The sequence below is a fragment of the Vigna umbellata genome, chromosome 3, assembly GCF_029865625.1.
Source record: "Vigna umbellata cultivar VRB3 chromosome 3, Vumbellata_1.0, whole genome shotgun sequence".
Lineage (NCBI taxonomy): Eukaryota > Viridiplantae > Streptophyta > Magnoliopsida > Fabales > Fabaceae > Vigna > Vigna umbellata.
Genome location: NC_142167.1, coordinates 8,827,642 through 8,845,026, shown reverse-complemented (window position 1 = coordinate 8,845,026; position 17,385 = coordinate 8,827,642). Strand labels below are relative to the sequence as shown.

Here is a 17,385-nt window from a genome sequence, read left to right as displayed (position 1 = left end):
TATTTATCGTTATTATTTTTATTTTCTTAGTGAAGCGTTTATAACCTCATTTTTATTTATTTACTATTATTATTTTATTAGTGAGGTATTTATAGCTTCATTTTTATTTATTTATTATCATCATTGTTTTTATTTTATTAGTGAGGTGTTTAACCTCATTTTTATTTATTTATTTTTATTATTTTTATTTTATTAGTGAGATGTTTATTTATTGTTGTTATATTTATTTTATTAGTGAGGTATTCATAATCTCATTCTTATATATTTATTATTATTATTATTATTATTATTATTATTATTATTATTATTTTTATTGGTGATGTGTTTATAATCTCATTATTATTAATTATTTTCATTTATCTATTAAGATGTCCATAACTCATTTTCATTTATTTATATTTATTTATTTAAGTGAAATGTTTTAAACCTCATTTTTATTTATTTATCTCTATTATTGAAATTAATTTTATTTGCTGCGATGTTAATAATCTCATTTCATCTCGTTCTTACTTGTGAAGTACTTGAACACAAAATGAGTTTTGTTCATCTATAAAATAAATTAAGAGGAGAAGTAGTATATTGACTAGAAAAGTGGAGAGCCTTCGAAATCGATGTGAGACTTTCAAGCCTATTCGCTACCGTCATAAGACACAATAATGTCACGTACTATGTTCGTAGGAATAATAGTTCTTAACTCAAAAAGAAAAATTTTAGTCTTAGTTTAAAAAATAAGAAGAACATAGTTTAGAAGTTCTGAAATGGTTAGGTAAAATTGGTAACTCAAAGTAAAAACTATTGGATGGATGCTAGGAGACGTAATACCTAAAAAGTTTTTATTTTCAAAAAATAAGATATAGATTAGTTGCTTTGAAATTGTAGTATGTTGTGTAATTGAGAAATACCTAAAATTATTGTATTGATATATGTTGGATGAATTGTATGAATATGAATATTTCTAAGGAGAAATATCCATATTATGTAGTGTAATGTATACATTGGTGTATGAATTCCAGCATGTAGTCATTCTGACTCTACTAAATTCTCATACTCATATAGAGAAGGGGATTTAGGCGGTGAGAACCAAAGGAGGTTCCTAGTCTGTGGGAACGAGATGAAATAGTACAGTGACTTAAAGGATGGAAGGGAATTAACCTTGTAATGATGGTTTTTGTAATAAGGATGGTGATTTTGGGATAAGGGAAAATATTGTTATTGAAGATGAATATATTGTATAAAATTTATGATAAGTACAAGACTTTACAAGAACATTGACACCATATGTATATGTCTCTAAAACTAGAGTCTTATATGTTTTTGTGTTTAATATTAAAGGATGAGTCAAATGATTAATATTTTATTACTAATTGATTGATATGATATGAAATTTTTTATGATGATTTTTTATGACTTAATGAGAATGAATGGTATGAGAATTCTTGAAGTGAGGGTGTGTCTGAGAATGAATAGAATTTAGGTTTGAATACCAAACCTTTGAGATCATGTGATACAAATATATTATGAGAATTCTTGAAGTGAGGGTGTGTCTGAGAATGAATAGAATTTAGGTTTGAATACCAAATCTTTGAGATCATGTGATACAAATATATTATGATTGTGATCATTTCCTAAGGAGAAGTGTCACATTCAATAAGATATGGTTACATTGAGTTTGAATCCAAAGAGTGAAGTTATCCTGATTCTACTAAACTCTCATACTCATGTAGAGAATGGGATTTAGGTGGTGGGTATGGAAAAACGTTTTGAATGAATTGATTTTATCATTGGGTTAGAGTAGTATAAATATACAAATTGATAACGTAAATTGGAAATAGTCAAAGGAACAAACTCCACCAATTTAGCACTAACAGTTAGCCTAAATAAAGGAAAAGGAGATATACAAAAGCTGACTAATAAAAACTAATTATTATAATTTAAAACTAATTATTATAATTGAGAGTGCTACCGAGATACAAAAAATAACCAATTATGGAGATATAATCATCCTTATCACACTCCTAATCTGCATCTGAGTAAGCATGAAAGGTTAGTAGAACAATTTCTGGGATGAAGATGCCTTTGTTGAAAGAGCCCGCCAAATAACGGAGCACCCGTTTGAGGGCAGACCGATGTGTCGTTCTAGGGTGTTGCATGAACTGCACAAGTTTGTTGGTGCTGAAGGCGGTGTTCAGGCGAGTAAAACATAACTATTGAAGACTTCCCATGAGTGCGCGATACTCAGTTGGGGAAGGTAGGAGATCATTAGAATCCTTGAGTAATTGAGCACTGGCAAACAAGGGAGTGGATGCTGATTTTGTGTTAACCATGCCTGATTTATGGAGTAGATCAGTGATGTATTTCCTTTGCGAATTTAGCACTAACAGTTAGCCTAAATAAAGGGAAAGCATATATACAAAAGCTGACTAATAAAAACTAATTATTATAATTTAAAATTAATTATTATAGTTGATAGTGGGAGTCAAAGGAGGTTCTCAATCATCGTGACTTAAAGGATGGAAAAGACTTAATCCTGTCATGGTGGTTTGAGAAAAGAATGTTGAGCTTTGTATACAGGAAATGTCGTTATTGATGTTAAACCTAATGTGGATAAAATTCATGACATGTGAATGATTGACACAAGTATTCAACTCAATGCATGAGTATTCCTGAAATTTTGTCTAGATCCTGTTTAAGTTTTAATAGATGATGGTGACTATATGACTAATACGATGTTGTATATTGACTGATAAAACTCAATTATCCAAAATAGTTACTACAAACATGATTTAAATCTTTTTAAAAATTTATGATATAAATAAGTTTACCCTTCATTTATTTTGTGGTGTTTTAGTGTCTACCTATAATAATCATATATATGTTCAAATTATATACGTGGATAGAGAATCACATAGATGACGGTGATGGACATGTGTAAAACTTCAAATATGATTACAAAGAAATATGTATACCAAATATCTTCCTATTAATGCAATATTCATATTTTCATGTAAGTACGAGATACAATGATAGTTATCAATATTAAAAAAACATATTTTAATAGTTGTTAAAATTTCTTAGGGCACTTATATAATTATACAATCTACCTAGTAAAATTGGTTAGATTCTAAGATAAAGAGAAAATTTAATCAACAAATTAGCATTTATTACTGTAAGAATATGTTTCAACAAATTTGTCTAGAAAAATATTATTGCAATTATAAAAAAAAAAACTTTTTATCGTACAACTCTATAAATAAATATCTTATACATTCGACCCTACCTTCTACCACGCAGGTGGTTACCACTTGTTTTGATTTCTTTAATAATATCCAGTGTTTGGTAGGTGCGTATGAATGGCATGTGATAGAAAAGGTAGAACGTTATTATTTAAAATAATAACAAGTGAAATATTGGGACAAAATTAAAAACACGTGAAACAGCCATTTAACTCTTATCCTTGGTTAGGCATCTTCTTTCTCTGACCATATATTATCTAGGCTGAATACCCTATTTTGTCCTCAATTTCGCTCGAAAATGTCAAATTAGTCCATCCTTTAAAAAATGCGTCAATTACGTCTTCACTTAATAAAATTTGCATCAATAAAATTCCTTTCGTTAAACCGTACAAACGGCGTTAATTATTTTTCTCTCTTATTAAGTAACGCCGTTTGTACGGACTTAACGGAAGGGATTTCATTGATCCAAATTTTATTAAGTGAGGACGTAATTGACGCATTTTTTAAAGGATGGACTAATTTGACATTTTCGAACGAAACTGGGGATAAAATAGGGTATTAAGCCTATTATCTACATGAACTTCCACTATGTGGGACCACTTGTTTTGATTTATTAATGATAAGTAGGTATCAATATAGCATGTGATACATGTCTTTGAAAATAAAGCATTTGTGATAGAAAAGGTAGAACGTTATTATTTAAAGGGTTAGGTTAAGCATTTGATAAGCAAGATGAGAAAGAGAGAAATAAAAAATGGAGAGAAAGAATAGGATTATTGTGTTTGGAGGAACTGGCTACATAGGGAAGCATTTGGTGAAGGCAAGTCTCTCTTTAGGTCATCCAACTTTTGTCTACACTCGTCCTTTCACTTCACAAACTCCTCCTTCCAAGACACAACTTTGCAAGGACTTCACCTCCATGGGAGTCACTCTTCTTCAGGTTATTTACATTCTCTCTTCTAATAACAACTCATAATAAGTTTGTGTTTCGGATGTAATAACAACTCATAATAATTTTGATTAATAATAACCTAATTATGGCTAAATTGGTGATAATTACACTTTGTTTAAATTGATCAGAATTAATATTAATATCTAAGTTGTTTGACCGTTTGGTCTTGTCTCAATCGTATGGTCATGAAGAAAGCTCGTGTGAAAAGTAGACGGTTCGATCCATATCATAGATCGGACAGTCATACGATATAATTTGTATTGAAAATTTAGGTGCGAACCTGAGTTTTGTACAAAGTAAAAATAAGATAATTGAACATCATATAATAAAGATATTCATAAATTCACTGTCTTAATATTTTGAGATTTTGAATTGAAAAACATGTCAATTTCTTATATGAAATGTCTTTACGGTGAATTTCATTAAAAATATCATCATTTTGAATTTAGTATAAATAACTAATTATAACAACTTAGTATAAATAACTAATTGTAACCACGCTAAATAAATTGAGAAAGTTAAACATGTCAAAAACTTGCTATCAGTTTATATTTAGTAAAAAAGACTAATAATGATAACATAGAGTAGATTTGAAAAAGTTGAACGCATTTTATTAAATATGAAACTAAAAATATTTATGATCAACTTGTTCATTACTTTTTCATATTTATAATGGAAAGATTCTCGGAAACATTTGTAATTTGTTTGAAACATGATCACTCTTTCTCTTGAAAATAAACTATATATAGTTGCTCATTTTCATTGTAATGAGTGTGAATTGATGGAGCAGGGAGAAGTTGAGCATGAGCAGATTTTGGCTGTGATTAAAGAAGTAGACATTGTGATATGTGCACTTCCATTCCCTCAAGCTATGGAGCAACTCAAAATCATAGAAGCTATCAAAGTTGCTGGTAATATAAAGGTATACTATAACAACATTTTCATTAATATCATTTTTAGTGGCAAAGAAAAATATTTTTAATGAGTTTGGAAATCTTTACTTATATGCATATTTTTTTTAGTATCAAAATAAGTTTAAATTCGTAAACCAATATAACTTATTACATGTTGGAGTTAAGTTTCAAAAAAATATAATTTTTTAAGTATGAGTTAAATTAAATTTAAGTTACTTAACCTGTGACATAAAAGAATTTGAATCAAGTTAGTGTTGACCCATCCATCAACAACAAATCTATATAATTTTTTTTATCATTTTTTATAATTATTTATTATTTTTATATAGTTTCACAATTTAATTTTTAAAAACTAAAATATTATTCAATAGTATTTACATGATATAAATGTTTTATTTATTTGTTTATCCAATTATATAAGATAAATTTTTAATATTTACTTACTATCTTTACAATTTTTCTAATTTCAATTAATATTTAGTGAAATATATTTTTTTACATAGTCAAGTCAATCCATTTAAATCACTCATTTAATCTACTAACTCATAATGGTCAAATTCATTTACAAATATATGATTAAAATATGTAACTTCTAAACCTTTAAAAAAAAACATATCTAACCAGCATTTCATTAATTTCAGCACCTACAAGGGGACACCTTAATGCTTGTCGGCTTAAATGGAATACATTTTAAATTTCATACAGTGTGTACATAAATACATAAATTAATATAGCTATAGCACAGATAAAATATCACAAAATTTATTTATTTTTTCCTTTTCTCATGTAACTACTGTTATTAAATTGTCACACATTTATTTTCAATTACGTTGAGTTCATTTATGACTAACTTTTTAACCTAATAATCTATTAAGCAAAAAATTGATATAAATGAATTTTGATTGAGTAAATAATTTTCATCCAAAGTATTTTATATAAGTAAATGTTTTTTTTATTTGTAGATAATATATTTTTTATTTTAAGAAATGGATCATGAATTAGTCCTAATACATTTTTTGTGAGCATTTTGATCTTATAAACTTTTTTCTTATGTAAATTTTTTGTGTTGAAAACTTTTTTGATGTGAATGTGTGTAATTATAAAGAATCTCACTAGTGCAGCGAAGGGAAATGGTAGCGGTTGTTTTTTAAAATACGCTTCGATTTTCGAATCGAGATAGGGGACTTTTGACCTCGGTTACAACCGATGTAATATGTTGAAGGATACTATCTTAGTTGCTCTAGAACCGAAGCAATAACCTGGAGCTATGGCAACGGTTCCAGCTTGAACCGCTGCCAAAGAGCTATTTTTATTCTCTCTGAAATAAATTATCGTTCACCATATGACATTGGTTTTGGTTGAATCGAAGCCATATGTAGGCTTTCTACCTTGGTTTTGGCTACAACCGAGACCTATTCTCCTGCAATTATTTTTAATAGTAGGTTTGTTTTTGTGATATCTACTATCACAAAAACAGACTTGCATATCAAATACAATATATACAACACAGATTCAACACAATATTCAATATTTACATTACATAATGTTTAAAACATAATGTACAAAGTCTAATAACTATAAATCAACATGTTCTAATGTATTTTAAATCTAATAACTATAAACTATTATATAATCTAACTAAATGTTTTGCAAATGTCTTCCTTAGGAATGTAAGTGGTTTCTCAGAAAGTGGAGAAGGAGCCTTGAATCTCTGCACAAGACAATTGATATTAATTAGTGTATATGAATTCCAAATGTTGGAGAAAATCAAAATTCATTAAATTTAAATATTACTGTTTCCTAGTCTCTTGTGATATGGGCACGAATAATGTGGGCCATCCAATGCATTACATAATATCCGCACTCATATGACCCACTCTGTCTGTTACACTACAATATATCATCACAGTTGTAAATAGTTAGTGAAAATCATTAAAACAAAAAAAACTATAAGAAGGTATGGCTTTAGCATATGTCAAACCTTGAGAGCAACCCATGCAAGCTTTCTACCGTTAGTAGTTGATCTCCCAACTAACATCATACATGCTGCAATAAAACTATATAAAAAAAACTTTTAGCATTCATTTATATAACAAAGAAAGTCCAAACATTGAGGTTCTTACCAATCAACTGCTTGTCTGAGATGTTTGGGAGGAGACTTGTGCAATGAGTAGAACCACAAAGCATAGCTCTCCGGTATGGAAATAACAAGTAGCTGCCAATGGTGCCTGAAATTGATAATAACTTAATTTTTATATATTAAAATCAGATATAGATCTTTATGAAGTTAACAAACTTCACTTACCCGGATATATAAGGAATAAAATATATTTCCTTCTCGCTTCCAAATCTGCTAGTGAGATATGTTGTGATGTCATCAAAATCATTTGCTTCGTGAATGACTTGGGGATCAATTAACCCATAAACATCATTGTACCCCAAGTTGTTATTGACACCAAGCATATACCTAAAATAAAAAATTACCTTTGATATAAGTATACTTGATATATAAATCAATTTTATATAAATAATTGCTCATATACTTACATCATCCATAGATGAATTAATGTAATATTCAACTCTTCTCTTCCCGACGCAAGCTCCCTGACATCTTGGCTATGCAAGTATATTGGGACCTCAAAGCCTCTCCCAAATACATTGGCATCATATTCAACCTTCATAGGCTCTAATGATGTCACAAAGTTGCTGCAATGCACCAACAAGATTGTCCTTAGATAAACGAATCTTCTCTTGTTCATACGTCTGTTCTTACATGGAAAAATAGGATAAGTTTCGACATCAATAACATGTAAAATTTAAAATTGACAAGTGTAAAGTAGAAGTCCATACTGGGGGGTCAGAAACCGAACCAACCAAGTGTTTAGGCCAAGCGATAAAAGTCTGGAATGCCTGTGCCACAATGAAAATCTCATCTGTGGACAGAGGAACTGAGGTATCTGGTATGATAATATCGTCTACTAAGACCTTCACCTCATCCTCTGATAGCTCCATACCATGAACAACAGTCGCTGCCTTAAACACTGTTCCACGAGCTACCAGCATCGTCCCGGTACCATCTAAAACGTATAGCAGACATGGACTATCATCGTCCATATCATCCCCTGGGACGAATGGTGCTGGACAACTTCCTTTCCCGCTTCTCCCTTCTAGAGTAAAGCTTAGATTATAAAAATAATAAATTATTGAACATAAATGTTTATTGATTTTACCTGTGAGAGGCACAATAGGTTCCTGTACTGGAGATGGCTGCGGACGCATCCCATAACTCTCAAATTGTTGTTGGAACTGGCGCATAACTCTGTCAGTCACTTCTGTAGTGACTTCATCATACAATTTTGTCCTAAGCTCCTCCCTAAGCTCCACCCTAAACTTTTTTGAGATCTCTTGTGTCAGCCTTTGTTCTTGTTCTTCGTTGTATGATACATTCTTACAAAATTATATGATCCTATTAAAAAGTAAACTTTAAACATTAATATAAGAACCTGATAGTGTGAAAAAGCCAATAACAAATGACAACCCGCGAACGGTAGAAAATTCAACTCTGCAAAATTCAAACCTACAAAAAGAAATATTAGTTTTACAAACAAAATCAAACATCAAAACGCAACAAGAAAAACTAACGAAAAATTACCTCTAAGGAACAGAATCGTAAATCCCAAATAAAAAAGACATTTGGAACAATTTTGATCAGTTAAAAAGCTTCCTAAACGTTGACGATGGCCATGGTAACAAGAAAATCCAAATTTAAACGGTGAAAAATGAGTGAAAATGGAAGAAGAAGGCAATGACATCTCTCGAGAGGATGTATAGAAACTGTTTTACGCGAAGACGACAACACTGTTCCTTCGCGTTTTCTTTTTTTTAACCTACTAAAGGTTATTACCTCGATTCCCACTAAAACCAAGGCGATAAAGGTAATACAGCCTCGACTCCCCGCACAACCTAGGCCTATTCTCTTTAAAAAGAATTAAAAATAAATATGAAATGGCAGTTTTGAAAATTTTTTCAACTTTTTTGTCTCGGTTCCCGCCATAATCGAGGTCACATCCTCTGTTAAAATTTAAATTTTATTTAAAGATTTAAATTTGTTCAGATCAGGCTTTATGGCATCGGTTTTCAAGAGAACCGAGGCCAAATCCTTAATTGTCTGACTACCACCTTTATGACAACAGACTGTAGATGTGGAATGTCAGATTCTTGCAAGTGTTTTTGGCTTCGGTTCTGCAAAAACCCGAAGCCAAAAGCCCCGCACAGGGATTTTTATCAGACAACTGACTTATTTGTCAGTTTCTTCCAGTAGTTTTTGGCCTCGGTTCTGCAGACAACTGAGGCCGAAAGCCCTGCACAGGGATTTTCATCAGACAACTGACTAGTTTGTCAGTTTCTAGCAGAGGTTTTTGGCCTCGGTTCTGCGGACAATCGAGGCCATATACCCTTTATGGCATCGGTTCGGAAGCAACCGAGACCTATACTGTCAATAAAATTTTAAAAATGTCACCCACGCCATTTTATGCTTGGGTTACTGATGAATCGAGGTATAGACACGGTAATATCTCTTTTTTTTTACTTGTGTCTGATAAAATGGTGTTGCAGAGATTCATTCCAACAGGGTTTGGTTCAGAAGAAGAGAGAATAAAGGCTCTTCCTCCATTCCAAGCTGTGCTTGATGAGAAAAGAAAGATAAGAGAGAAGATTGAAGCTGCTGGAATCCCTTATACTTCTGTCAATGCAAATTGTTTTGCTGCATACTTCATAAACTATTTGCTTCACCCACATCATAATGTGAAAGATATTGTTGTTTATGGTACTGGTGAAGCCAAAGGTATAAAATCCCACTACTCATTTAATACATTCTTCTATTTATTCCGATTAATGAAGAACAAAAATGAGAGAAAATTTGTAGATTTTATTTTATGTTTTTTAATTAGAAAAGTTAAATATATTTTTAATCCGTTAACTTTCAGTTAAAAATTATTCAGTCATTTTAACTATAATTTTATTTTTTTATCTTGGAATTCATTTGATTTGATAAATAATATCTTTCGAATAAATGATTATCTAAATTTTAATATATAACTATCTATATTTGATATGTGAAATAACACTATCAAATATGGTTAAAGTCAAATAACTATTAAGTCAAGAAAATAGGAATTTAATTAATTAAAAAATATATAGAAATGAAAATTAATAAAAGACCTACATATAAAATTCAAATTACTAATTAAATTTAATATAATATTAAGAAAATAATTAAACTTAATATATATTAAATAAATAAATAATCGGTTTGCTCGGATATATATAAAAGATATATATATATATATATATATATATATATATATATCATCATTGAAAACTAGTGTACCTTCCCTTCTTTTTAACTACAACTCTAACTTGACTATGTGTGTCAACTTACAAATATGTTGTTGAATTATTAACAATATTATTGTAAAAGAAATATTTTTATTTATCTATGTATAGATAAATAGTCTAATTCAACTGTGGAGTAAGAGTGCTATATAGAATAGAATACATAATAAAGTTGAGTGAAACAATAATATAAAGAACAAAATTAAAAAAAAAAATACTTTTATTCACCGAAAGGTTTTATATACAAAGAGTCTAATTTAAAAAATTTCATATTAAATAAAGATAATTAAATAAATAATATGAAAAGATCTATAAATTTATCTTAATTTTTTTTGGGTTAAAAATAGTATCAAAATCATTATATATAGAATGACTCATGGCATATATTTAAATTATTTTATGAAATTTTTATTATAATTGTTACTTTTCAATAGGATTCAATATTATTTGTTTATTTTAGTTAAGAATGACAAAATGGATTGTTGCTTGTAAACTAACCTATCAATCCGTCAAAATGAAACAGGTTGGATTGAAATCTTGAATATGTCAGTTTGTTTTGGTTGGACTTATTTAGTGTATTAATTAAAATAATTTAATGTAAATGTAATATTTATTTTAATTTATTTCATTAAAAATATTAATCAATTAAAAATTTAGAATATATTTATATGATTAAATATGTTTTTAATATATATATATATATATATTAATATATATAAAAACAAATTTTAAAAATATAAAATAAAAATAAAATTGTAGGCTAGTATGTCTCGTTGTAATTTCTTACATGTTTTTGGCGGATTGAGACCAAATGACCTGTTTTACTGCCCTGAATTTTGATAAATCTCTATTCTCTTTTTATATATAAAATTATAATATTTTATCCATACTTTTTAGAATGGTAAAATATATACATTTAAATTGTAATTTTATTCTATTAGCACATTCTAACGTAATACTTTTTAAAATTAAAAATTAGAGTGAAAAATAAGTTAACTTTTTTTTATCATTTAAATGGTATGAATATACAATTATATTTTAATTTAAATAAGTTTTTATGAATTAAATTTTAATTATTAATTTTTAGTTACTTTAATTAAGAATATTAATTAATTAAATGCAGAAAACATTTACATATGTACTTTTTAGCATATAAAGAGAAAAAAATAAAAAAAAAAAGGTTTCAACTTGTGTTTTTAATATGCCAAATCAATACGGACCAAAACAGTCCATTTTCTCACCCATAACACTTTTCACTTTTTTTTTTCTCTTTTTTTCATTTCACATCATGCATTCAAAATATCATTTTAATTTTCGAAAAATACTATATATACTGAAATAACTTTAGTCCATTATTTGAATGAAATTAAGATCTGATATATATAATTTGTTTGATATCAGCTGTACTAAATTATGAAGAAGACGTGGCTATGTATATCATTAAAGCAGCTAATGATCCAAGAACATGCAATCGTGTGGTATCTTGTCGGCCTTTGAAGAACATCATAACACAGAATCAGTTGATATCATTATGGCAGCAAAAGTCTGCTCAAACTTTTACCAACACTTTCGTTTCTGAGCAAGAAATTATCAAACTCTCACAGAGTAAGACAATTTATTTTCTTCACATTTTATAAAATTTATACAAACATTTTTATTTGCATTTTGTTTGGCTCTTTTCTATAACACTGTTTTTTATTAAAAAAATTGTTCAGTACCTAAAACATGTTGTATCAAGAAAATCAAGTTAAATTTTAGTAATTGTTTCGGGTGACGAGAAATCGAGAACTACAATTAACACTCTTTTACACTCTTTTTTTTCGATTATTTATTGTTGTATCAAATTTCAATTATAAAATTATCTTCAATCTTTTATCTTTAAACTTTTTAAACTTTTAGCAGATACATGTATGATATTCAAGTTAATTATGTGTCAAGTCGTTTAACATAGTAAAAAATTAAATAAGTGTAATCATTTATATTTTTATTTTACATTTATATTTATAGATTTCCAAGTAAACTTTTAATTAAAGTTGATTTAATTATTAATGTTAACAGATTTGTCAATATTACTATGTGAGAGTAATACTTTTGTTAGTTAGGTTTCTGTTATCGATTAGTTTTGTTTTTATGAGTCTGTTAAGTTTTTGGTTAGGGATTTCTAACAAATCCCGCTCCTTTTCTTTCTCTTTACAAGAATCCTGTATAATCTAGGGTTCTCTGTTTTCTTTGAACAATACAAGAAAAATACACATTTAATATACATAAAAGTTTCCAGTTTTACTTACCTCTCTTGGGTCTCTCTCTGTTATGACGATTCTCCACCTTGAGACTCTCTCTGTCTTGACAATCCTCTGCCTTGGTGCTGCTACTGTGACGACCACGGAGCTTTTGCTGGTTTTCTCTTCTTTGGCTCGCAACTCTTCTTTTAGGGTTCACGTTGGGTACCATTTCTAATGTTAATCATGACCAAAATGTGAATTTGATTTGCATTGTTAATGTTTAATAAAAATATGATCGGTAAGAAATCCCAACTATGGGAAACAATGCTCTCACTACAATAAGATGAACCACATTGTGAATGAATGTTATTCTAAGCATGGTTTTCCACCATGGTACAAGAAAAATGACAATAATAATCAAAAAAGAAGGGGACAAAATGAATGGAACTCTGCCAATGCTTGTTCTGCCTCTAGAGAGACATATTCTACTCAACAAACCAACACTGACTCCACTCTCACTTCTCTCACTCCATAACAGATGCAAAATCTGTTACAGATGATAGAGAAAGTTGATAACTCTTCCCATAGCATCAGTCAAGTGCAAAGAGACAAAACAGAGGACAAAGAAGGTATGTTTTCTTGGATTGTAGATACAGGAGCAACTGATCATGTAACCCATAACAAAAAACATTTTGTCACCTTCCATAAGATCAAACCTATATCTGTTAGATTATCCAACAATTCCATTGTCACTGCCCATTATGCAGGAACCATACAATTTTTAAAAGATTTTGTTATCTTTAATGTTTTATACATTCCCGATTTTTCCTTCAACTTGATTTCTGTCCAAAGTTTAACTATGGATATAAACTGCACCCTAACTTTTTCTTCTAAGATGTGTGAAATATAGGACAACTCTACCTTGAGGATGATTGGATGTGCTAATGTCTACAAGGGCCTCTATTACCTACAATCTTTTCCTGTTTCTGAACAAAATTCTGTACCTAAAACTGTTTTCTCTTATGAGCATGTAAACATAAACTTGTGGCATTATAGACTAGGCCATCCTGGACACAAGATTGTAGAAAAGATATGCAAAAATTTTCCTTATGTACAAACTGTTTCTGACAATGCTGGTGATATATGTCATTTTGCCAAACAACACAACTCCCATTTCCTAAGAGTAATTCTTTATCTGCTAGTTGTTTTGAAATCATACATTGTGACATATGGGGACATATCTCCATCCCCTCTGTTCATGGACATAAATACTTTCTCATTGTAGTTGATGATTAGAGTAGACACACTTGGGCCTTTCTTATGCATAATAAAGGTCAAGCTAGAGATTTATTGCAGAACTTTATTGTAAAGATTAAAACTCAGTTTGACAAAATTATCAAGATCACTAGAACTGACAATGGGCCTGAGTTTAATTGTCCTAGTTTGTATGACTCTCATGGTATTGAACATCAAAGAAGCTGTGTTGAAACTCCCCAACAAAACTCTGTTGTAGAGCGTAAACACCAACATATATTAAACATAACCCGTAGCTTACTCTTTCAATGTAACATTCCCTATGCCTATTGGTCTTATGTTGTCTCCCATGCCATATACTTGATAAATAGGCTTCCTTCTCCTGTTATTAATGAAAGAACTCCTTATGATGTGTTATATGATTCCCCTCCGACTTATCTCAACCTAAAATTTTTTGGTTGTTTATGCTTTGCTTCTACGTTAGAAAGTAACAGAAATAAGCTAGATTCTAGAGCTAGAAAATGTATTTTTCTAGGCTATAAAAATGGTGTAAAAGGCTACATTGTCCTGGACATTAACACTAGGGAAATTTTTATGAGTAGAAATGTCATCTTTTATGAAGACATTTTCCCATACAAAAATGAACAAAGTAATAAAGAAACAAACAATAATGAAGAAGATAGTATGTTTTTCCTTAATGATTTATCCTGCAGATATGATTCTATCAATAAACAGAACTTTGTTGAAAGTCACAGAGATGACCAAAGCTCCACTGGGAATAACAGAACTGACAGCAGCATTGAACCTATAGAAAATGAGGAAGATCACAATCATAGAAAGTCCACCAGAGTCAAAAGGACTCCTGATTACTTGAAGGATTACGTACATCAGGCTGACCAGCCCTTATCTAAATCCCTATGTGTCAGAAACGGTTTGAAGACTCCTTATCCTATCTTTAACATTCTGTCTTATGATTCCTTGTCTGAAAAACACTTGAAATACACCATGGCTATAACTGCCAGCAGTGAGCCCAGTTCCTATGATGAAGCTAGAATCAATCCTAAGTAAGCAGATGCTATGCAAAAGGAAATTAAAGCCTTACATGACAATGGTACCTGGTTTTTAACCCAACTTCCCCCTGGAAAGAAGCCCATTGGATGTAGATGGGTATACAAAATCAAATATAAGGCAGATGGAACTGTGGAAAGGTATAAAGCTCGTTTGGTGGCGAAAGGTTATACCCAACAAGAAGGAATAGACTTTCTAGATACTTTTTCACCTGTTGCAAAGCTTACCTCTGTCAGATTGCTGCTTGCCCTTCTGCCTCAAAGAACTGGTTCTTACATCAGCTTGATGTTGATAATGCCTTCTTGCATGGGGACCTAAATGAAGATGTCTATATGGAACCACCACCTGGTTTAAATGCTCACACTAAGGGATAGGTTTGCAAATTGACTAAATCTCTCTATGGTCTAAAACATGCCAGTAGACAATGGTTTGACAAACTATCTACCTTCCTTATATATGCTAATTACACTTAATCAAAGTCTAACCATTCTCTCTTTATCAAGAAAACATCCACAAACTTCAAAGCACTACTTGTGTATGTGGATGACATTGTTTTGACAGGGAACTCTATGGCTGAAACTGATCATATAAAGGCTCTACTGCATCAGCACTTCAAAATAAAGGATCTAGGAGAACTCAAGTACTTCCTAGGATTTGAAGTTGCTAGATCTAAAAAGGGTATACATCTTTGTCAAAGAAAATATGCTTTTGATATCCTTAAAGAAACCGGAATGCTGGGAAGCAAGCCATGTTCTACACCCTTTTTGAGCAACACGAATTCTTTGTACAAAACAGAAGACTACTTTGATGATCCTAGTTCTTATCGTAGATTAATAGGGAAGTTACTTTATCTTACTAATACTAGACCCGATTTATGTTTTACTGTCAATTTGCTAAGTCAATTTATGCAAGCACCTACTAATTATCATTATCAGGCTTTGCAGCATGTTCTTAGATTCATCAAGTCCAGCCCTTCAGAAGGACTATACTTTGCTGCTGACTCTGGCACACAAAATAAAAGCTTTTAGTGATTCAGATTGGGCAACCTGCCCGAACACAAGAAGATCTACTACGGGTTTCTGCATCTTCCTAGGTTCCTCCTCATCTCATGGAAATCAAAGAAACAAAATACTGTTTCGAGATCTTCTACTGAAGGTGAGTATCGAGCTCTTGCTGCCACCGTTTGTGAGATGCAATGACTTCATTATCTTCTTCAAGATCTTCACATTCAACCCGCTGCTACAGTTGTTCTTTACTGTGATAACAACTCTGCTAGGCACATAGCTTACAATCAACGCTTCCATGAACGGACCAAGCATATTGAGTTGGATTGCCATGTTGTACGTGAAAAGGTTCAAGCTCACCTTCGATCGGAAGAACAACTCGCTAACATCTTTACAAAATTTTCTCATCGTGTTCGTTTCAGATCCATCATCCCCAAGCTTGAATTAGTCAATATACCGTCCAGCTTGAGGGGAATGTTAACAGATTTGTCAATATTACTATGTGAGAGTAATATTTTGTTAGTTAGGTTTCTGTTATCGATTAGTTTTGTTTTTATGAGTCTGTTAACTTTTAGGTCAGGGATTTCTAACAAATCCCGCTCCTTTTCTTTCTTAATCTAGGATTATCTGTTTTCTTTGAACAGTACAAGCAAAATACACATTTGATATACATAAAAGTTTCCAGCTTTACTTATCTCTCTTGGGTCTCTCTCTGTTACGACGATTCTCCACCTTGAGCTCTCTCTGTCTTGACAATCCTCTGTCTTGTTGCTGCTGCTGTGACGACAATGGAGCTTTTGCTGGTTTTCTCTTCTTTGGCTCGCAACTCTTCTTTTAGTTAGGGTTCACGTTGGGTACCATTTCTAATATTAATCATGATCAAAATGTGAATTTGATTTGCATTGTTAATGTTTAATAAAAATATGATCGGTCGACTTAGTGATAAGTCGTTCAATCTACATTGGGATCAAAATTGACATACCAACTTTTACCTGGAGACGAATAAAATTTTTGATGTTAAATTTGTTTTTTATATATGATTCATCTTGCAGCCTTGCCCTTTCCTGAGAATATTCCAGTTTCCATCATTCATAGTGTATTTGTGAAAGGAGACCTTACGAGCTTCGACATTGGAGAAGATGACCTTGAAGCTTCGTTGCTATATCCTGATTATAAGTATACCTCCATTGATGAAGTTCTTGATGTATTTCTTCTTCACCCTCCAACTCCTGCATCTACTTCTTTCGGATGAACTTATATTAAACTTATACTGCGTAAATCAATCTTTGAGGGTAAGATTTTAGGTTATTATGACATCTATTATGTACAATATTTCAATTTCTA

General features: G+C 30.8%; 2 protein-coding genes across 3 annotated transcripts; one reads left to right on the top strand and one right to left on the bottom strand.

Annotated features, from left to right (window-relative positions):
• The first annotated feature begins 3,943 nt into the window (after window positions 1-3,943).
• On the top strand, window positions 3,944-17,385 carry LOC124838313 (eugenol synthase 1-like). Its single transcript, XM_047313880.2, has 5 exons — window positions 3,944-4,173; window positions 4,976-5,107; window positions 9,714-9,942; window positions 11,895-12,098; window positions 17,094-17,385. The coding sequence occupies exons 1-5, from the start codon at window positions 3,988-3,990 to the stop codon at window positions 17,291-17,293; spliced, it is 951 nt and encodes a 316-aa protein (XP_047169836.1). The 5' UTR covers window positions 3,944-3,987; the 3' UTR covers window positions 17,294-17,385.
• Window positions 6,744-8,079, bottom strand: LOC148201568 (uncharacterized). 2 transcript variants are annotated; one of them, XM_088108544.1, is made up of 6 exons: window positions 7,647-8,079; window positions 7,405-7,566; window positions 7,223-7,327; window positions 7,081-7,156; window positions 6,894-6,989; window positions 6,744-6,810 (listed from the first exon to the last, which is right to left on the bottom strand). In XM_088108544.1, exons 1-5 carry the CDS (start codon window positions 7,856-7,858, stop codon window positions 6,900-6,902), a joined length of 645 nt encoding a protein of 214 aa, XP_087964670.1. In that variant the 5' UTR covers window positions 7,859-8,079; the 3' UTR covers window positions 6,744-6,810; window positions 6,894-6,899. The 2 variants fall into 2 exon arrangements, with proteins under 2 accessions (XP_087964670.1, XP_087964669.1); XM_088108543.1 differs by having other exon boundaries at window positions 6,769-6,989.

Bases quoted from the DNA above. Each gene is read 5' to 3' on its own strand.
- LOC124838313 (XM_047313880.2), top strand. From the start codon at position 3,988: ATGGAGAGAAAGAATAGGATTATTGTGTTTGGAGGAACTGGCTACATA. The intron at 5,108-9,713 runs GTATACTATAAC...ATGGTGTTGCAG, and splicing joins AAGTTGCTGGTAATATAAAG to AGATTCATTCCAACAGGGTT. The intron at 9,943-11,894 runs GTATAAAATCCC...GTTTGATATCAG, and splicing joins TGGTACTGGTGAAGCCAAAG to CTGTACTAAATTATGAAGAA.
- LOC148201568 (XM_088108544.1), bottom strand. From the start codon at position 7,858: ATGAACAAGAGAAGATTCGTTTATCTAAGGACAATCTTGTTGGTGCAT. The intron at 7,328-7,404 runs GTAAGTGAAGTT...TATCAATTTCAG, and splicing joins TTTATTCCTTATATATCCGG to GCACCATTGGCAGCTACTTG. The intron at 6,990-7,080 runs GTTTGACATATG...GATATATTGTAG, and splicing joins TTGCATGGGTTGCTCTCAAG to TGTAACAGACAGAGTGGGTC.